We start from the raw sequence: 21,771 nt of genomic DNA on the forward strand, positions 1-21,771 counted from the left end.
TCTGAAGTGCAAACTTTGTAATGATTGACTTCAAAGTAAAGTATGTAGCATTGTCTTCCCTGTTTGTCCATTGCTGCTGGATTTAATCCTTCATATCAACTGAAGTCTGAAATTATGCTTTGAGTGTTATAAGTTAAAAAGTCACAAATGATAAGCAAACAATATCTTTGATAAATGTATTGTCACATGAAGTGTGTTGTGCAATGAAAAGACTTCCTGGTACTATGAAAGAACTTGACATGAACAAACAAAGACATGAAATACATGCAAACAAGGAAGCAGACATAAAAATGAATGCACAATGGCTCCTACAACATTCAAAGGTGAACAAACAAGAATGACTGGAAACTTCACTCTTGTCTGGAATATTTCATCACTTTTTTTCTTCCTCTTAGCAAAGACACTGTCTGACGCTGGAATTTGTTATTGAAACCTTTTTTCTTGGAAGGCCATCTAATACTCTCACCACTATATCTTTCCTCAGGGTACCAGCATGCTTTTCATCTGTGCTCAGAACAGCTCAAACAATGGGTCGTTCTTCTTCAGGACAATGCAGAGTAACAACACGGATGGAGGGCTCACCCCGACAGAGACGGTAAGGCCTCAAATTTACTATTATGTTGACTTATCAGCCTTATCAACTATATTTACTCTACCATATTAATAAAAGGATGAACAGGAAATCTAACACATACATGTACAAGCATGGAGTATAAAATATAAATATTCTATGATAGAAAAATCTGTTCAATTGTCTTTTATATAAATGAAGTAAATTTGCAGACTCTTGAAATACACAGATGCTCTCTTGGTCAAAGGAAAAAAAGTCACAAGCAGTCTATTATTTCTTCTGTGGATATGTTATATGATGCACCTTTATCTATATTTAGCTGAACTTGTATTTTCCTCCTGTCTGCATAACCATATCCTACTCTGTGTCACCTAACCTTCTTATAGAGGGTGAAGGAAATTCGAGGCATGGTGAGTGGAAACGTCATCAAGTGTGAGTTTGAAATCCCAAATGTGAATGCCACCAGCACGAGAAGCAGTCGTGCGACCCTCTTTACCATCCTCCTCGGCACAGGAACTTTTGATGGAAGTAAGTGAAGACCACAAGCAGGAGTATAACAATTCAATACAAGTACAAAAACTTGTATTTTTACTTCAATATTTCCATTTTCTGCTTCTCCATTACAAATCAGAACATTACTCTCACCTCTGTGATAGTTTATATCATTTTAGTTACCCAGCTCTCTCCTGCTTGAGATTAACGATGCAGATAAATGAAGAAAAATATCAGTATAAAATAGATACAGTTAAAATTAACATTTTACTTTTGTTACTTTACTTAAATGTAATGCTAAAGTTCATAGGCTTTTATGTATTACAAATACAAACATGAGAGATTTCCTTTTATAACAAAGTATTTGAAACCTGAACCCTCCCGCCGAACATCATTTTGGTTCAGAGCAGATGTTCCATTAGAAAAACATTTTATTTACCAACAAGAAACATGTATTAAACCCAAACTGATTACTGTTTTCACTCATAAGTAATTAAATAGTCCAATTTTTACAGTAGTAATCTATTCTTCTGCAGAAATATGAAAGATTTATGCTTAGCACTTAATTTCAGCAGAAAAAAATGTAATGTGTTTGATCTGAGCTACTCAACCTTTAAACTTTAAAATAAGGAAATGTCTCATCACTCTTCATTTTATTGCTCAGATATGCTCGGCCCATTCAACGTCGCCCTAAACAGCCCTGTGAACCTCGCCAACCCAGCCGGCACTGTCACCACCGCAGCACCCAGCAACATGACGACAGCTTCAGCATCCGATAGAGTCCACTCTCATGGTAACAACACACAATAATAACATTCATGTTCAAATATTTGCACACTTGGCTCGAGGACTACATATGCTATTTGGTGTCCTAGTTGAGGGCAGTAAAAGTCTTAACCATGGCACAAAAACAACCTGGAAAAAAACGGTGGTTGAATCCAACTTCCTCAAACAGCTGACACTGGATGAAAGATGAGTTGGTATCGAGAAGTAAGAAGGAGGGCCTGTAATAAACATTGTTACAGAGAAAAATAAGAGAAGGAGATGTAGTGCCAGTGTTCTAAGTGAGAATTGTCTACAGGCAGTAATACAGTTCAAAATATAGGAAGTGTTTGAAAAAATACACCAAGTGAATAGATGTTAAATTTGATATAAACAAGGTAGTGCAAACATGTCTTCAAACATTTCATTTACTTGGTTTTCAGGGAGTTTAAATTGTGTGTCCTCAGAGTTACAAAAGCTAAAAACAAAGATACAAATAGGCTTAATTTACCTCATTGGTGTTACCAATGGCAGCATGGTTCATCACAGTGACAAACCTATTGTTTTGTTTTGTAGATTGCAAGCAAATAATTTTAATCTTAAGACAACAAGTTTTATTATTTCAAGACTAAGAGATAAGTAAAACCAGTTCTGTGATCTCAAGATGATGAGAAAAACAGATATGATCTCAAGAAAACATCTGAGATTAACTCACCACAGGAAAAATCAGCACTGTAATCTCAAAACAGATTAGTTTATCACATGAAAGATGAGTGAGTTCAGTTACTGATGCATGTCCACTTAGGGTGGTAACCAGAAAACGAGCATCACTTTCAGTGTAGGGGAACTCCACAGACAAGAGTATGATGGTACGATGTTGTTAGGGAAAACATAAACAACCTTAACAGACGGACATTTTACCGATAGCATCTGTTGTCTGTTTCCTTCCAGCTGTGCTGCTTGTGCTGAGCGTCCTCACACTGCCCTTCATGCTCAGAGCCTGAAACGTCTCGTAGGAGGAAGTGGATACCAGTTGGACACAATGAAGGAACTGATGCGCTGGACTTACGCACAGAGGAAAACCGAGTGCCAACCTGATGTATAAAATATTTTTACTGAGATGTTAAATGTATATTTTTGCACTTCATGATTATCACATCACATCTGCAGACACTTCTTGAGATTTTATATATCATATGCTTAGCACTACAGAATGAAGAATGTGTTGCTGGTTCTACACTGTGTAAACAACCTGAAACACAGATTTGGCACCACAAACAAAAACTGTTTCAGTTCAATGAGTCCGACAAGAACTTCTTGGCAGAAACTCTCAAACTGTCATCTTTGTCTGTGGCACACCAGGATTGTTTATAAGTTTTGATATCTATATGTGGCTGTAACTGTAACTATTAAATGCATTTTAAATGGTTGTCCGAAATAAAGCCTAAAAATAAAATGATTAAACTAAAGCTGTTGTTTGTGTTTTTCTTTTCAAGTCTGATTTTCCTCCAGGTGCTGGAATTCTCTTAATGTCACGACTCACATTAACAAGCTCATGAATTAGAGAGAGGGAGAGAGAGAGAGAGAGAGAGAGAGAGAGAGAGGGGGGAGGGGGGGGTACAGACACTTTGCACCTGATATAAGAGAGTAGAGTCACAAGTATGATTAATCCTAAACATTCAGATGAGTTAATACAATAAGAATTTATGCAGAAGAACTCATAAAGACTATTGTCAGAACCCCCAAGTATGACTGACATCCAGCACCTCTGGCATCACTCCAAAACAGTTCTGCAGTGGAGAACCATCCAGGTAATCCATGTAGATTTATCTGATGGACAAATTGTCTCGTAGGTTCATCAGAGTCGCTGCTGTAGGTGGCCTGCTACAACTACTACTATCATCTTTCTCTTCATCTCCTCTATCCCTCTTTCCAACCCCAACTCGGTCTCAGTAGATGTGTGTCTAACATGAGTCTGGTCCTGCTGGAGGTTTCTGCCTGTTAAAGGAAGTTTGTCCTTGCCACTGTAACTTACTAAATGCTGCGGAGTGCTCTGCTCATGGTGGATTAAGATGAGATCAGACCGAGTCCTGGACTGGATCTTATCCTGTCTTGATGTTGGGTCTTTGTTAATAATATATCATAGAGTACGGTAGACCTGCTATGTTTGTGAAGCGTCTTGAGATAACATTTGTTGTGATTTGGTGCTATATAAATAAAGATTGATTGATGCAGGTCAAATTAGAGTTTAGGCAAGAGTTTGAATTAACTTCAGATGTGATGAAAGGCCAAAAAAAAAAAAAAAAAAAACAGTCTTTCTGAACCCTAATATTCCCTAACAGAAAAGCTAGTAGAAGTCACCTGATACGTTACAACTCCTCAGTGTCTTCAAACGGTCACATCTGTCATCTTCTGAGAATCTGTGCTGCTCATCACAAACACCTTACCTGCTGTTTCAGTTCCAGAGATTACAAATAACTTTATAGAAAGTCTTTATGCATTTTCTTTTGTGGGTCATATGGAGACAACAATAAAAGTATTTCAATCGGTTTCATATTCAGCCAAAAAAAACCTCACAGGAGCTTTAATAAAAACTGTAATCTAGATTTCAGATATCATCCATGGTGTACACTACAAGTCAAGTTTGGACACACCTTCTCATTCAATGGTTTTTATTTATTTCTATTATTTTCCACATTGTAGATTAATACTGAAGACATCAAAACTGTGAAACAATCTGGTTTTGCCATAATCTGGATTATAACAGTAGTCAAATAGGGCTATCCATTGTGTACTAACCCTACCTCTGAACAACACAACTGATGGTCTCAAACACATTAAGAAGGCAAGTCATTTTACAAATGAACTCTTGACAAGGCTCATGTTCATTAGAAACCATTCCAGGAGACCACTTCATGAAGCAGACTGAGAATACCAAGAGTGTGCAAAGCTGTCATGAAGGAAAAAGGGGGCTATTTTACAGAATCTAAAATATAAAACATATTCTGCTTTAACACTTTTTTGTTCATTAAATAATTCCATATATGTTCATTCATAGTTTTGATGTATTTGGTATTAAGCTACATTGTTTCAAATAATTCAAATAAATACAAACCCTTGAATGAGAAGGTGTTTCCAAACTTTTGACTGGTAGTGTATCTGGAAAACAAGACAGTAAAGTAACGTCCGTTTTAATATTTTATTGCAATTTATTCCTTTACAGTTAAACTGAAACCAAACAGTATAAAAAACTGACATTAACATACAGACACACAAAGTCAAACAAACTCACTGCAATGAGGAAAATAAACACACTGAGCCTAAAAACGGTCTTTGTAGCTGAATGTTCGTCCTCGCATTAAGACGGGTCCGTCGAGCTGTCGTCTCTGAGGACATCAACGGTCCATGTTTCTGCCTTCTCCTGAAGACCAGTAATGACGCATAAAAACACAAACCTACGGCTAGTTCTTCCTCTTACAGTGATACTGGACAACTGGCCAAAGTAACAAAGAAAAGTAATAATAATCTGCCTCGGGGACGATGGAACAACAGAGTGTGTGCGCCATGCTTCTGTGTGTGTGTTTTCTTCTTTTATCTACAACATGAGTGTTAAAACAGGAGTCCAAGTTCCTACAGGAAGCTGAGTGAACGCTGCATGCGTCGGTGCGGTCTTTCCTTCCTATGAGTCGTCCTCACCGTTGACGCTGTCGCCATCGTCGTCGCCTTCCACATGCTCTCCTTCCTCCTCCTCATCCTCCTCTTCATCCTCTCTCTCCTGACTCTTCACCTGGAAGCAACAGCCAATGGTTATACATTTTAGAGCAGGTAACAGCCAAGCGGCAACCTCCGGTCTAAAAATATGAGTCAATGCGGAAGTGTTAAAAGCTGCAGTTCATCGAGGATCCACTTGAGGCTTGCTCCGGAAGTACCGGATGTCACATACACATGAATGGGGAAAAAGACGATCTTTACAGCAGAAATAAACATGTTTACAGCCTGGTACAAAAGACGAGTGTAGTCTGAATAGCTCATTTCTTGATGTCCTCTCACTGTGAGGGGGGTGAATTTTTTTCTAACGCGGCAATTTCGAAGATATTGAGATTACTAGTCTTCCAATGAGAGGCACAGCTGCCTGCAGGAACACTGCAGCTGTTGGCTAGGAGGCTCAAAGCCCACCCATTTACGTCACACTGGCTCGGCAGAAGCAATATGTCTGCCGCTGCCGATTGGCTTCAAAACAGCGTTCAGAAACAGATGGGTGACGTCACGGATACTGTGTCCATATTTTATACAGTCTATGGTAACAGCACGTACTTCAAAGCTGTAGTAAACCTGTTTAAAGGCTCACCTCTTCCTCCTCCAGCAGGTCTCCATCGTCTTCCTCGTCATCCTCATCGTCTGAGTCGTTCATCTCCTGGCACTCCCGATCTCTCTTCAACCCATCGTCCTTCTTGTTGCTCGGGTGCGGAGGAGAAGTCACCTCTCCTGGTTCGGTTTTTATGCTCTTAACTTTTAAACAGACACAAAGGCACCTGAGTATCTGTTCTTCATGAATCTGGATAAATGATCAAATGAAGTGCGTAATAAAAGTCTGCTGTGCCTACCACGCCCACCTGACTTCTTGCTGTGGTCCTTCTCCATGCGCTCCAGGCTCTCCAGCAGGTCGTCCACTTTGCTTTTGATTTGGGTCAACTCGCGCTTAATGGTCTGAAGCTCGTCCACTTTCACTGCAGAGAAAAAAAGAGAGTGAGAGTTAGAAAGATGTCTTCATAAGAAACTTCAGTGGAGGTGGTACAAGAGAGACTAAGTTACCTAGAAGCAGTGGAATTAAATATCATGTATCCACAGTCACACTCGACTGTCCTTAATGTAAACACAAACACTGACTGATTTCTAATTCTACGATTGGAACAAAAGATAAAAAATGTATTTAACTTCCTAAAAACTTTTGATCAGCAGAGACACGAGGGAAGGAAAGTGAGAAATTCATACATTTTAGGAGCCAAAGCTCAGCTAATAACACAAGCAGTGAAGATGCTTACTCGCTCTGTTCGAGGAAGTCCTCTGGCTGCTCTTGGAGGAAGAGGAGAAGCTGCTTTTGGTTCGCCGGCTGCTTCCTCCGCTCAGACTGACCCTCGGGCGCTTGGATGGAATCACAGCCCTGGACAAGGGCGGAGGGGGAGCAGGAACACGGGACGGGTACGAGTACATTCTGGTATCAGACACAGAGAGGCGTGTAGCACTTAAATCACCTGAGTACTTTTGAGAATATTCAGATGTGGTGAATCTGGACAGTTCTATTCAGCAGGTTAAATCTATACCCGTTCTTATACTTATCTTAGACGTTTGGTGCCTAACATGATGCAAAAATATCAAAATTCACAATATAACAGTGATGTACATTATAGACCCGAACAGCTGATCAGTGCGCTACATGGCATGTCTGTGTTGCATTCGTGAATATTGTGAAAACAAACAGGCTTCCTGGGGGCAAAGTAAAGTGCTGAATAATGTCTCACTAGTATGTACACCTAAACTCAGATACGTACTCGGATCAGAGTCTCTCTAAATGAGCTAAATTACGTGGCAGACTTGGCCTCATCTGGAGATCACTGTAGCCTAGCTTGCTTTTTCCAGGCAGTTTTTCATTAAAAGGGACCAACCTGACTGGCATCCATTGTGGCTACTACAATAACAAGTGGCATGTAACTCATACAACCCCACTTCAAGTTAAGTGAAACATCCCTTTAATCAGATCGCTTTATGTAGTGTCCATGAAATCAGTGAGGTTGGAATCTTTAATAAGAATGATTTTAATCAGACTGAAGAAGAACTGCACACGTTAACATGGGGACTGTGAAACATATCACTCACCTGTCGTAGTAATCTCTCTGAAAGTCGTAGTCGAGCTCAAATGAGGAACTGCTGCTTTAGGACGTAAAAAGAAAAATCATTTAGATGAAACCTGGGGGAGACAGCATTTATCATTTCAAGAAGAATACTTTGTTGGAAACAGTTTGTGTCTTTCTGGCTTACCTGTACATGTCTCCAGCTGAGCGTTTGGTGGTTTTTGACCGGTGTGGTTTGGGCTCTCCTGCCAGATTAATGTCTGGAGGGAAAAAAAACCCACATAAAACAATCTGATGAGTTCCGATCCAGTCCTTCTACACTCCCAAATAGTTACACTGACATCAAGTAAACATATAATCCAAGTTATAAGAAACTGAGGAGAACTGATGGAGGGAGATCATTGCTATTGTTGACTTGCAGCAAAGAGCTGCAGGTCAGACTCACTTTAAGGACTCTAGCCTCTGTACATGGGGCACATGATCTTACCACTGAGCCTAATCAGTTTATATCACCCTTAATTCAAAGCATCTATTCATTCTGCTGGGGAAAGCTTCTTGTTACCATTTGTTTGCCTCTGTCGCAAGTTAGCGAAATCATTGGATCACATTTTGATCGTTGCAAAAGGTGCTATCGTTTTTATTCATACAAAATATCCAAACGTCTACCAGTCCTTAGTTTGTTGACTTATTTACCTTTTATAAAAGTCAGTGGGCATTTGAAGGATACCAAACTTTTGAAGATACTACAGAAATGACATCAATGAGCTAATGTCGACAATGAGCAGTGGAGATGAGCTTAAATATTAGCTTTTGTTTTGGAGGGGTCAGAGGGTACTTGATGTCTGAAATGGTTTTACAGAAGATAACAGAAGATTAAATAAAATATTATAAAACTGATTTTAAAAAGTATAGACATGCTCAAAATGTAGGAACAATCAAATCAAAAGTGGCTTTAAAATAAAAACCCCTCGTTCCATACCAAGCACTTGACCAACAATCATCCTCCCGTCCTCCCCGCCCACAGCAGATCGGGCGTTCCTCTCATTGGCGTACTGAACGAAGGCGTAGCCCTTGTGAACCGAGCAGCCTACGATCTTTCCATATTTGGCGAAGATGGCCTCCACGTCAGCCTTGGTGACCAGCAGGGTGTTCAGGTTGCCGATGAAGACCCGGGAGTTGAGGGAACGCGGGTCGGTTTTGTTGGTGACGTTGCTGGCGGCCATCAGGCTGGCGGTGGTGGGTGAACGACTAACAGGGAGACACACAGACACACACGAGAGAAATATTTAGTGCTTGAGTGAGTGGCAGTAACTTCTCTGGTCTACTCCCGCCATCGCTGGGTGAAATGCGGCAGCACCTCCTGCTGTGGAGGCTGTAAATCAGGATGAGTGCTGACACAACCAGCTGGCCTTCCCTGGGAAATTTAAAGGGTACAACAAAATAGACAAATGCAGAAAACATTAGATAAATCTGCAGGAGCTGGTGAGATAATGAGGGTGTTTACCCATCTCTCCAAATCTGTTCTAAATGAGCCTTTCCTTGCATGAATTAGTGCTGCTGCTAAATGTTATACGCTTAATTAAAGACTCCTGATTCCCTCACTGCCTTAAATAGTCCAGAATTATGAGGAAATAAACAAAGTGTTATTGATTCTTATGAGGCATCACATGCTTCCACAAACCCGGCTGATTAATTCAAATTAGAGAAACGATTTTGCAATGAGCGTCTGTGATGGAGACCTGTTGTGATGAACTGATAATTAAAGGGGGCTCTGCTGCAGTCACTTAGAACTGAAGACTAAGTTTATCCAGAGTGTGACATGTGTAATGTTGCAGCATATAAAATAAAGCATCACTGTGATGATGTATTCAGCTGCACAGGAAGTTTAACCCTAGCTTGATGTTTTGGAGAACCAGCTGGTGCTAATGCTAAGGACTTCATGAGCAGGTTACTGAATGTGGGTGCTTGTGCGTAACTGTGCTGCAGCTCCAAAGCCTTCCTTTTGTCCAGGTGAAGATGTGTGAACATGTCTTGTTTTTTTTCATACAATTGTAGAGTCAAGTAAATCTTGCCTGTTATTCCTCATGTTTAAAAATATGACAAATGACTGATGCTTCAGTGCCAGTGGATGAATAACCATAAGGTATGTATTTGAGCTGCGATTAACTGACTACAATCATACTTTTTCATTTAAGGCATTATCAGGACAGTCAACCCATTTCATTTGTATAAATATCCATTTTCAGTGACAGTGAGCCATCCTTTATCTCTTTCAGGATGACCGGTATCCACTGAAGAGTCTTTGGGGCTGTAAAATTAGATTTTCAACGCAACAGGCCACGAGTTCTACTTTATGAAGCTGTGAGGTAGACCTGCCACTCAGAGTGAAGTCAGTTTGGGGTTAGATGTCTGGGTGATGCTCCTAAAAGGACCTCAATGTGGAGCAACTGGAGTCCTTGAGAGCGTCTGTTGCTGCTTTCATTAGTTTTAAATTATGGGTAAGGAACAGGAAGGATCACTTCCCTCAGATGTGACTCACTGATTCAGAAAACTGTATCATTTAGATGCAGTACACCGTTTAGGACCAGCAGAGGACAGCATTTAAGCAACACTACAAGATAGTCCGGTGTAATTTATCATTTGGTCTCCCGTCAGGCCGTTTTATCAGCATTTTTCCATCTAACAAAGCTTCCTCTATACCAGACTTGTTTGATTATACCGTCTCCTCCAGGGTAAAAATAAACTGTCTTCTGTGAAGGATGAGGATTTTCAAGTAAAGCCCAGGGCTTTGTGGGAATTTGGAGATTAGGAAGTGAGCCCTGATACAGCAAACATGAAAACAGCAGTGGCATCAACAGTAACCCCCCCCCCTACTGGCTGACAAGGTGGGGGTCGAACATTCATCACTCACTCCATAGCGTCTGTGTGCAGGGCTGTCGTCTGTCTGATGTTTGACACTGTGGGCTGGGCTCTGTTTGGGCTGGTGTCTCGACCTTCACCTTCGCCCCTCACGATTTATACTGAGGTGACAGAAAACACACCTCAGTCAAGCGGAGCAGGGTTATCTTGTACCAAGTCTTACCTGGCTGGGGTGTGTACAGGGGTTAGTGACCAGGCAGATAGAGAAACACAAGGAAAACCCATTACAGCTAGCTATGGTGGGACTGACACCTGACCCCTGATGCATGTGTACGTTTAAGATCCAGTGACATTACTCAAGAGGTTTCAAGTGAGAGAACGTAGTGCAGATTTAAACTTTCATAGTCGTACAAGAAGTGATCCGTGGCACACGTACTTATTGTGAATGCATATGAAACATGATATAGACGTTCGAAGGAGGTTTTAATATAAGAGAAGCTCATTCAGGGACAACTCTGACCTTTGAAGTTCAATAAAATGTTACCAAAAATTACCTTGCAACATCTTAGATCATTTGAATCCTTTGAAAACATATTTCATATTCAGACTAATTCATCAAATGTTTGCATTAAACATCAACCACAAGTGTGTTGGTTCTGACTGGATGAGCAAGAGTAACATATTGTATGTTTAAACATGGTGCAATGTATTTCATACTTCTAAAAATGGCAGAAAATTTTGTTTTGAGCAACAAAATATAGATTGGGGAACTACTCACTACTAAAATATGTATAAATAATAGGAACATAATTTATATTTAACTTGCAAAATTATATTAGATCATGTTTAATACATCAAAGTGAATGGAAAATTAACATTTCACACACCTGGCTATAAGCAGTAATGATGGTAAATGTAGGAATGCAGATCTACTTCAAAGGGTCATTTTTGTTTCTGATTCATTTGCCTTTTTCTTTTATTAGTCTCAACAAATAAACATGTATTTATTGGCATCAGTTTTCAATGGGATGACTATTGTAGGTTTATGAGTGCAACCTGGAGCCGTCAGTTCATTTTAACACACAAACAGCCATAATACTCTTTAAGAATAACCATCTTTTAATTCATCATTGTAACTTTATGTATCAAAACTGAGGCCTCCGAGTCCAAAACTTGCAAAATCAGAGAAAAACATCACTCTTCATCATGGAGGAAAAACGTGAAAAATCTACTCCACCAAAAAAAAACAAGCTGACAGAGCAGCATGAGCCGGAAAAGCAAAGTCTTTGGATTATCAAAAATGACCTATAAAAACCATCCACAACACGACACCGACAGCGCCACCGTGCGGCTGCAGAGAGAAACACAGGCCTGCGCTAGCTTTGCTGGCACAAAGCAGGATGGCTTGGCTAACATTGGCCGACAACCAATTAAAGAAGCAAAAAATACACAGCTAGACCAGTTCTTCTGCTTGCAAAAACCAAAACCTGCAAAACTCTTATAGATTCGTCGTGGATATTCTGAAACAATCACGGATCAGGATGAAGCTGAGACTATAAAACCAGTTAGCTAGTTAGCATGGTGGGCTGGCTGAGACGCGTGCCAAAAACAAATCAGTCCCTTTAAGGAAAAGTCTTCACCATACATGCTACAAAAACCAAGGCTACACAAACTGTGAAAAATGATAAAACTGTCTCTAAGATGCATCCAAAGCGTCGTGTATCCTAAAAATCAGACCCAGCCTTCGTGTTTGTGTGGAGGGATGAGCGAGTTAGCTCAGCTAGCTAGCACATTACGTTCTGTCCAAAATAGGAAAAAGCATCGTTGAAAAAAATCCAAAAAGAAAAGAAAAAGGAAGGAAAAATGAAAAATGTCTTGGAACAAAATACTCACCACGACCTGTACGAGTAAAATGTCTTGTTTTCGGTAAAATCGGTCAAATAGTGACTTAGGTCGTCCTTTAAAGCAGACTCGCCCCCCTGTGCACTGAGCTAGCTGTCTTCTAGCAGCTAACCTAGCTGGTGATGGCGCAGTACTCGAAGGAGGCGCTTGTTTTGGATGTGAGCGCTGTCCAGGGAGGCGGGGTCACTCACTAGGGCATCACTTAAAGGCAACGAGCGCCCACGGTGCAGCCTGGTAATTAAAACGTACTCACCTGTTGTCTTTGAAAATCAATCCCTCCTACCTTCTCTTTTTTTCCTTTGATTTGTGTTTAACGTCGAGTTTTATGTGTACGTTTGTGAATGAGCGAATTGCAAATGGGCAGACTAAACCCAACGATATCACTCTTTAGTGACAATGCATTGTATTTTATGGATGTTGTTGTATGATTTGAAAATTCATAATGACGAATACCTAGCCATTGTAACTCAGTATACCCCTGCATGTATCAACTACATACGGTGGTCCTGAATTGCAAAACACTACGGCAAATCGGAAATCACGAAGGCAAATCAGAAAACACTAAGGCAAATCAGAAAACACTAAGACAAATCAGAAAACACTAAGACAAATCAGAAAAAACTACGACAAATCAGAAAACGCTAAGGCAAATCAGAAAACACTAAGGCAAATCAGAAAACGCTAAGGCAAATCAGAAAACGCTGAGGCAAATCAGAAAACACTAAGGCAAATCAGAAAACGCTAAGGCAAATCAGAAAACGCTAAGGCAAATCAGAAAACACTAAGGCAAATCAGAAAACAATACAGCAAATCAGAAATCACTAAGGCAAATCAGAAACACTATGACAAATCAGAAAACGCAATGACAAATCAGAAATCACTAAGGCAAATCAGAAAACAATACAGCAAATCAGAAAACACTAAGGCAAATCAGAAAACAATACAGCAAATCAGAAATCACTATGGCAAATCAGAAAACACTAAGACAAATCAGAAAACACAAAGGCAAATCAGAGAACACTAAGACAAATCAGAAAAAACTACGACAAATCAGAAAACGCTAAGGCAAATCAGAAAACACTAAGGCAAATCAGAAAACACTAAGGCAAATCAGAAAACGCTACGACAAATCAGAAATCACTAAGGCAAATCAGAAAACAATACAGCAAATCAGAAATCACTAAGGCAAATCAGAAAACGCTACGACAAATCAGAAAACACTAAGGCAAATCAGAAAACAATACAGCAAATCAGAAATCACTATGGCAAATCAGAAAACACTACGGCAAATCAGAAAACACTACAGCAAATCAGAAAACACTACAGCAAATCAGAAAACACTACAGCAAATCAGAAAACACTACGGCAAATCAGAAAACACTAAGATTATTCAGAAATCACTACGGCAAATCAGAAAACACTACAGCAAATCAGAAAACAAACAAACAAATCAAAGATTATCCGTCTTCTACAAATAAGATCTGAGTTTGAAAAATGTATGAAATGTAAAATAAACCTTGTTTCTTCTGAAGTCCCTCTATCATACTCAAATGTTACTTGTTTAGTAAATGTATCTCCCAATCAAGTGGGATAAGACATTAACAGAAATAGTCTTGTGTTTTCCATTATTTTAAACCGTTTCTGACCAAGTAGCTCTTTAAAATTAATATATCGAATTTGGCTGATTTTTATGCTTGCAATATCTTGTAATTTATTCTGAATTGGCCAAAAAATTATTCATATCTATAAAATATTTATAATATTAAAATGTTTTAACTGAGGTGTCTTCTTAATTTGAATCACTGATGGTTTCATTGCCTGAAGTCTATTATTTGAATTGATCAAGATGAAATATATAGCTACTCCAGTCACATGCTGCAAATAGATCCATATTTATTCCCGTTGGACACTGTAAATCAGAAATGGTAACAAAAAAGTGTCTGCACTATTACTTCATGTGTTTATTTTATGCTTTTTAGTCCTGATCTCCTTCAAAACCCATCTGCTCTTTTCGTACACATCAATACTTTATCAAATCTTATTGTAGTAGTATTTGTAGATTGGTTTAATGTGGAGCATGACATTTTTGTAATGGAAAAACTATTGCTTACTCTGTGGCTCATAAGTGATGTGTTTGATAACTGTTGGAAAGGATGGATTGAGTTTATTAACCCACATAGAACAGATTTCAGGTAAATATCTCCAGCTGGACTGTAACTCCCTTGGTTCTCTGCTACACATGGTCTGTTGTGTTTTCTTTGTCTGTCTGTTTGTCATCTTTGTTTTCCAATTCGTATTATATCCTACATAATGCTGGTGCTTTAGTAGAACACTGTAGAACACTGCTTTGGAACACAGAGCCATAGTGTGTTACCAAATCCCACCAAGAGGTGGTGCTGCTGTTTTATATATAATTAGATGACGGCAAAAACTGTTGTATGGCCTGGAGGTTCATTCCTCCTGTTAAATTACAAAAAAACGTTTTAAGGCATTCAGAAGTGTTTTACTCCCAACACACTGGTATGTTTATTTATTTTCCCCACATCTGACCTCTGTCAAAGCTGTTAAGGACACTCACCTCCATTAAAACACTGAGTTTGCTGCCCTAAATAGGCCTCATCAACGGTCAGTTTCAGATGATACATATGTACAATCAGTCAAAACTATTAAAAACAGCTCTGTGTAAAGGTGTGCATACCCTTCAAACAGAATGTCATTGTTTTTAAATGAGCTGTGATCTTACATTTAACAAACCTTGCTCTATTTGTGAGTTGTCAAACACAATAAGTACAATTAAGAAGCATGGATCACAGCTGCAAAATTACCCTATAATTAACCACAGAGAACAGAATGGAGGAAATTAACAACAGGTGTGCAGGCAGGTGGGTGATGACAAAAACAATCAGGTTATCCAAAGGAGCAGATACTCACAGAGGACACCTAGTGTACAGGTGAGGAACAACAGTTAAAATAGGCCAGGACAAAGAACAGACATGCAAGATACATACTTCATTTTAATCTGGTTTTATTTTTGTTTGTATTACTTCTTTGTTGTTCCTGTTGTAAAAGTTGCCTCCAATCTTTTTAGTCTTGTAACCCTCAAAAATTAAGCGAGGAATGCTCATATCATTACACAATACATGTCTTTAACCAAACAATGATGTTTTCTACTCAGATTGTTCTCTTCAAAAGATTTTTGATGGCTTCAAAAAGAAAAATGAATACTCAATAAAACTGCAAAAATACACTACATTTTGTGGGTCATGGTGGACCGTATTGTGATCCATCAGATTTACTTTGGATGTAAACCTTGATTGGGATCCATAGTTTTGTTAAAAGTTAAAATACCTGCACATTTATTTCTTTACTAATTCTAACACTTGTTTTACAATAAAGCATTCAAGTAACATTTGATCAAGCTCAAAGAAATGTGGAAATTATTTCACTGTAATCAGCATTTTATTTCCAATGAAAACCCTTCTTCAATGACATTGATATTAGCAACACCTGTGTGTCTCCTACTAGAATGATAGGTGACGCCAGAGGCAAAACAACCGCTGTGAAAAAGACCAGTGTATAAATCTTAACGACTTGATTGCACCTGAGGTAGAAGAGAAACAGAGAAAGGATGGCAAGCAAAAGAGACCAAAACCAGCTGTTTTCTGCATCCAGTTATCGGAGATGAAACCCCAACAATGTCCCAATTCTGCATGGAGAATATGTTCTTTTGTGAATTGTTTTCACCCATCTGGTTTGGTGTTTAGCACCATCCCAGAGGACTTGTTTACAGCTCTGTGCAGCATCTCAAGAATCCGGACTACAACTTGACTTGCAGATTCATTGTGTAACCAGATACACGGATAAAAGGTTTCTCTGCTTGTTTGTGACTTTTGTGTATTTATGTCAATCTGAACAGACCAGAGGGCCAGATGTTTGACAAGCTGTGGTACAGCATGTCAGGGTTTTGGATGAGATCGGTACAAATGAGGACAGGAGTGTGACGAGGGGGGTATTTAGAGACACTGTCAGCTGTTCTGATGGGACAGTGACAATCAATGATTTCATATAGATAGATAGATAGATAGATAGATAGATAGATAGATAGATAGATAGATAGATAGATAGATAGATAGATAGATAGATAGATAGATAGATAGATAGATAGATAGATAGATAGATAGATAGATAGATAGATAGATAGATAGATTGATTAGAAAGGTCAGTATAACATCCTGACCTTGACTGTGATATTGCTTTTTTAATACTACACTTTAACAGCAAAAGAAGAAGAGTTAGTCTTTCATTTGGCAGGAAAGTTCCAGAACTAACACAAAAAGTTCCAGAACTTTACTGGTGCTGAACTGTTCCAAAGCAACACAAACATTTTCTGGCCTTCTTGTATGTTTGCACCACAGACCAGCTACTTTATATTGTCTCTCTTATCTGTTTGTTTCCACTTATTTCGCAAACAATGAAAAGCAGCTCTGTAAGAATCTCTTGCTGGCATGTTTGTCTTGTGTTGCATCAATCAAAGCACTTGAGAGTGAGTAATACACAGATTTATACCTACCTATGATGTTCTACGCTATAACAGCACTCATGGAACTCCTCTCGTCCAATCAAATAGCTTGGTTGGAATTCACTGTGGTATAATTTGATTAAACCTCCTATTTTGGATTATTGGGACCTGATGTGTATAAACATTACCTTCCATACAGGAAATATTTTAGTGAAATTATTTTTAAAGAAAACAATAAAATACCAAGTAGGCCAAGATGTAACCTAAGATGTAATTCCCCAATATAAGTACTCCTGTTGAAGACACTAACTTTAAGAATGAGTCAATACCAATTGTTTCTTTTGTTGATGTTTTTCTATTCATTTATTTGTTCACAGTTTGCTGCTGTAGCATCACAATTTCCTTGTTTCAATAAAGTACATCCATCCATCACTCTATGTACAGAAAAGTGCTCAACTCCTATGCAGGCATTGGCCATTGCTCCTCATTGTAAGCATATATTCATAAACACTTCTATTTTTTGGGACCGACTATCATATAAATGAAAATGTATTTTTTGTTTTCATATCATTGTTTTAAGCCATGTCTCTTTATATCTGCATCAAAATGTGTGTGTGTGTGTGTGTGTGTGTGTGTGTGTGTGTGTGTGTGTGTGTGTGTGTGTGTGTGTGTGTGTGCTGACAGTCAGAGCAGCCAAACTCCTCGTTTGCTTTCACACAGTTGAAAAATAAAGCTCCATTAAAGGATCACTTTGTATTAAAACATTTAAAATATATAACATCTCTGAACTCTTTTTGTTTCTATTCACAGCAGATTTATTCCCTGCTTCTAATGGATCAAATAAAGGTTGAAACCCTCCTCTATCACATAATGTTTATTGCTTTATGTTTCTTCACTTGTGATTTACTCTCACTGTCACTGTCCAAAATAATGACTGGGCAGAATTTTGACAGAAGTTTTTTTTACACATTCTAATGCTGCAGTTTTTTGGCATTCACCTTAAAACTTGAGTTCAATATGTAAATGTAAGAGTGGGATTTTGCAGCATCAAGCTCTGGAGCCAATAATGATCTAATATTTGATCTACACAATAGTGATGTAGAAACTTTCAACACAGTGAAGCAGGAGACATCTTGTGTCCAGCTGTTAAACTCTTGAAATAAACAATATCTGCATACTCGGGGATTCTAGGGCTTTCAGTGAGGGAGAAGTTTTAGTTTTGAAAATGTCTTATTATTGAATTATATGAATATATGTATAAAAGAAAACAGATCAAACACAAATCCTTTCTGCAGCAGAATATTTTATGTTTTGAAACATTTAAAGTAAATCATGAACTGATGCTGAGCAGTGAAGGCATCATTTACAAAATCCTTTGAGTTTCCATGGTGTCATAATCCTCTCTGTTAAGTGGTTCAGAGTCGAGGGATTTTATGTTTTCTTCTTTTTAACAAGCCATAAAATGTGTAGTTATTACATTAGGAAGTTGTTAATATAATTAGATACATTATTGTATTTTTGGACACGAATAGGACAAGAGTGCAAACTTCAAAAAAGCTTGCAGCAACAGCTAGAGAATCATAACAATCTTAAATATTGGTATGACTATGATAAAAGGTTTATATATAAAGCTTTGAATGTTGATGAATTTTGAATAAACATTTTTTAAATGAAATCATTTCAAGCTGATTTCCAGAGTCGAAGAGGTTGAACTTTTCAGCCTCTTGAGTGAGTGAAGTAAAGTCAGATTTTTTTTCTGTTTTGTAAAGCCTAAAATCAAAACAAAAGTTAGTCTCCGGCACATTATAGGGCAGCTCCACACTATAAAGTTTACATTATATGAGGAAAATGAAGAATAAAAGGGTTCAAAATACCAAGAAAGTGGGAAACAAAGTGGGGCTTAGAGACAGCAACAACCTGGCAACCCAGATGTTGTTCTTATTTTAATGATTTGTAAATGTGCTAAACAGGATTTGCATAAAGACGCTCCTGGTGACCTATGTGGACAAAGCAGTGCCTTTTTATCTCTGTACTGGTTTCATCCTGTAGGCGTATATGTGTGTTTATTTAAAGACTCTGAGATAAGTTATCATATTGTGTTGATTCTGGTGACCCCTTTGGATGAAATTGCACCAACACTGTCGTAAAGCGGTGGCTTTTGTCAACCTGTTGCCAGTTTGTGCATTTGTTGTGGAAGCTAATGAATAGGATGCAAATAGGGCTTCTACTTTTCCATGTTTGAACAATTTTTTTACAGGATGAGTGATGAGGTAATGTAATGATGTGTAGTTAGCCTAAATAAAATTGTTAATTGTGACGTAGCACTGAAAATCTTCTTAAACTCTGATGTTAGTTAGCCTACAAAAGGTGACATGACATACCAGTGTTTCGGTCTAACGAGTGTCCCAGTTAACTGTTGAATTTTGGTGGATGCATCTGTCTCTGTAGCTGTCCTCCGGTATCTCTTTGTTGGTTTTCATTCAAATGTTAAAATATGCTAATTATTTATGTAAAAATTGATAGAAGTAGGCTTATTGGCGAGTACTCTTCCTTTTTTCTACCTCTTATTCCGCTGAAAGTCACCAGTAAACGGTGCACGTTTTGAACCATAACACCAATTGAAAGTAGTAAGCTGCCTTTCACAGCCCCGGTGTTATGATGTGCCCCGAAATTACAGTAGGCCTAAAAATCCCCAAACATTAAATTCTATTCATAACCATTTTCTAAAAACTAAAACTGAAATATCAACCTAACGTTTGTTCTCAGAAAATCTGACCCTAACATAGGCACTACAACTCAGGGTGAGGAAATAAACCAACCTTGTTACTGATAATCTCATTTTACTCTGTTGGTTATGAATAGGTAGATTATTATAGGCTAGTTCAAAATCAATTAGTACAAAAAATAATCATGCCTCTAACAAAAAAATCTCATCCTATTTTCCTATAACATCAAACTTGGCGAGGATGTCCTGAAACACATAAAAAAGCCTGTTTCTGCAGCATACTGTTAATAACTTTGTCTGACACCTACCCCGTGACAGGTAAGAGGCATTAGAAATTGCGTTAGTCCATAGAAATGATCCGTTTTTATACTTTATGTCAGGGGTGTCAAACATGCAGCCTGCGGGCCAAAACTGGCCCGCCAGAGGTTCCAATCCGGCCCGCAAAACAACTTTGCAAAGTGAAAAAATTACAGAGAAGACATTAACTGCAATTATCCAATAAAAGTAACTACTATTTCAAATTTTCCTCTGGGGGTCCCATACAATCATAGTGCTGACGGAACGCACCTGAACAGTGCTTTTTTCCAGGAATTTTTTCTCAAAGTGAGAATATAGATTACTTGTTGTTTGCATAATCCTTTTGAGATTCTTAAAGACTTTTTAGAGCACTATTAGATGATTCACTATCAACTAACACTACACCCCTGCATACAACACTGTGCAGCAAGCAAACTGTTTATGCTGGAGCTAAGGGGTCCAAAATAGTCAGCTTTACCTTGTTCATTATTATAATCTCTGTTCTTTTGCAGTAAACATTTCACTCTGTCAGGTGAATGGGTAACCTGTGTGTTTGGTGTGTTTGCAGCAGGTTTCAGGGCTTAAAGAGTAAAATATCTGAAACTATGAGACTCATCATGGCAAAAAATACTACAGCTGTTTTTGTAGAAAGGTAGTTCATTAAATGTGAACATTTCAGAATGTAGTTGTACTTTTTTGCATTAAAACAAAGGGAAAGATTTAGAGTTTTTCTTACTTCTAGGTTATTATGTTAAGATTTTACTGGTCCAGCCCACATCATATCAACTTGGGCTGTATGTGGCCCCTGAACTGAAATGAGTTTGACGCCCCTGGTTTATGTGGTCTCATTTGCTTTGTAGTTCATAAAGAGGCGTCAGTATTAGGATACTTTCAGTCTGTCTCACCAGCTGAAAACTCCTAACATGAGCTTCCATTAAGATTAAATGTGCTGTATTTGTCTGTCTCTTTCTTAAAGAGAGATATATCAGTATATTGTGAGAAACTCGTGCAAAGTCACAGCTGATAGTTTAAGCAGGTTTAAGGCCGTCACCATGCATGAACTCATCGTATCAACATTATGACAGAAAATATAAATGCAGCATGAAATATCGTAGTTTACAGTCATGAAAACAAACACTGGAAAGTACAAATACCTCCAATGAGTTAACTTCATTAGCTGCTTCATCACATCTTGTGTTTATTAAGAAAAGAAAAAAAAGTTTCAGCCTGAGTACGTGCGTGTGCGCGCGCAGCAAAGCAGCTGCGGAGTGAGCTCGCGCCGCAGAGAGAGCTGCTGTGACAATCCGCGTGCAGCCAGAGCGAGGCACAGAGCAGCTAACAGGCAGTGAAAGCATGACTGGACACACACAGGTAAGAGCTGCTAATGTTACTTTACTGCACGTTTCATGTGTTAAAAATGTACAAACATGTCGACAAGGTGATTTCATGAAGACTTCCAGATGTTATCACGTGGTTTAGTTAGTGTTTCAACTTGTGGAATACTTTTTTATTGCAGACTCAGTGTTTTTAAGGTTCACTCTAATTCTCCGAAAATCTGCAAATTCAGCTAAAACTGCTCCTTGTCCTTTTGACAATGACAATGGAAAAAATAAGAAATATACAGTATATCAGTATAAATGTTAACAGCTCTATGTAAGCCTTAAAGTGAATCCAGATGAGACATAAATAATGAAGCTTTGTTGGTGGATTCAGGATGTGCAGAAATACTTTACAACCTCTAACCTGTCAGTACTTGATGATAAATGGGGAAAATTCTCCTTAGCTAGAGGAAAAT

At 38.5% G+C, this 21,771-nt stretch overlaps 2 protein-coding genes across 8 annotated transcripts in view; one reads left to right on the forward strand and one right to left on the reverse strand.

Annotated features, from left to right (window-relative positions):
• Positions 1-5,010: 5,010 nt before the first annotated feature.
• On the reverse strand, positions 5,011-12,619 carry LOC117826512 (heterogeneous nuclear ribonucleoprotein C-like). 6 transcript variants are annotated; one of them, XM_034702621.1, is made up of 9 exons: positions 12,427-12,619; positions 10,586-10,694; positions 8,654-8,922; positions 7,862-7,934; positions 7,700-7,750; positions 6,868-7,037; positions 6,439-6,552; positions 6,174-6,334; positions 5,011-5,612 (listed from the first exon to the last, which is right to left on the reverse strand). In XM_034702621.1, the coding sequence occupies exons 2-9, from the start codon at positions 10,588-10,590 to the stop codon at positions 5,505-5,507; spliced, it is 951 nt and encodes a 316-aa protein (XP_034558512.1). In that variant the 5' UTR covers positions 10,591-10,694; positions 12,427-12,619; the 3' UTR covers positions 5,011-5,504. The 6 variants fall into 6 exon arrangements, with proteins under 6 accessions (XP_034558512.1, XP_034558510.1, XP_034558511.1 ...); XM_034702619.1 differs by having other exon boundaries at positions 6,430-6,552; positions 12,427-12,618; XM_034702620.1 differs by having other exon boundaries at positions 7,700-7,753; positions 12,427-12,618.
• Positions 12,620-21,245: 8,626 nt separating this feature from the next.
• Positions 21,246-21,771, forward strand: part of LOC117827428 (zinc finger protein GLIS1) — a 56,135-nt gene continuing 55,609 nt past the window's right edge. Inside the window, exon 1 of one of the 2 annotated variants that reach the window (XM_034704040.1) lies at positions 21,246-21,347. The gene's annotated coding sequence lies outside the window, so the exon portion shown is untranslated. The remainder of the gene's footprint in view (positions 21,348-21,771) is intronic. The other variant, XM_034704039.1, reaches the window with a different exon arrangement.

Source organism: Notolabrus celidotus, chromosome 15 (assembly GCF_009762535.1).
Source record: "Notolabrus celidotus isolate fNotCel1 chromosome 15, fNotCel1.pri, whole genome shotgun sequence".
Classification (NCBI taxonomy): Eukaryota; Metazoa; Chordata; class Actinopteri; order Labriformes; family Labridae; genus Notolabrus; species Notolabrus celidotus.

What these genes read in the sequence shown, in the direction of transcription:
- LOC117826512 (XM_034702617.1), bottom strand. An exon ending in GATTGTTGGTCAAGTGCTTG is followed by an intron (nt 7,935 to 8,653) that starts GTATGGAACGAG and finishes TTTTCCCTCCAG; the next exon opens with ACATTAATCTGGCAGGAGAG. An exon ending in CAAGAAGTCAGGTGGGCGTG is followed by an intron (nt 6,335 to 6,429) that starts GTAGGCACAGCA and finishes TCTGTTTAAAAG; the next exon opens with TTAAGAGCATAAAAACCGAA.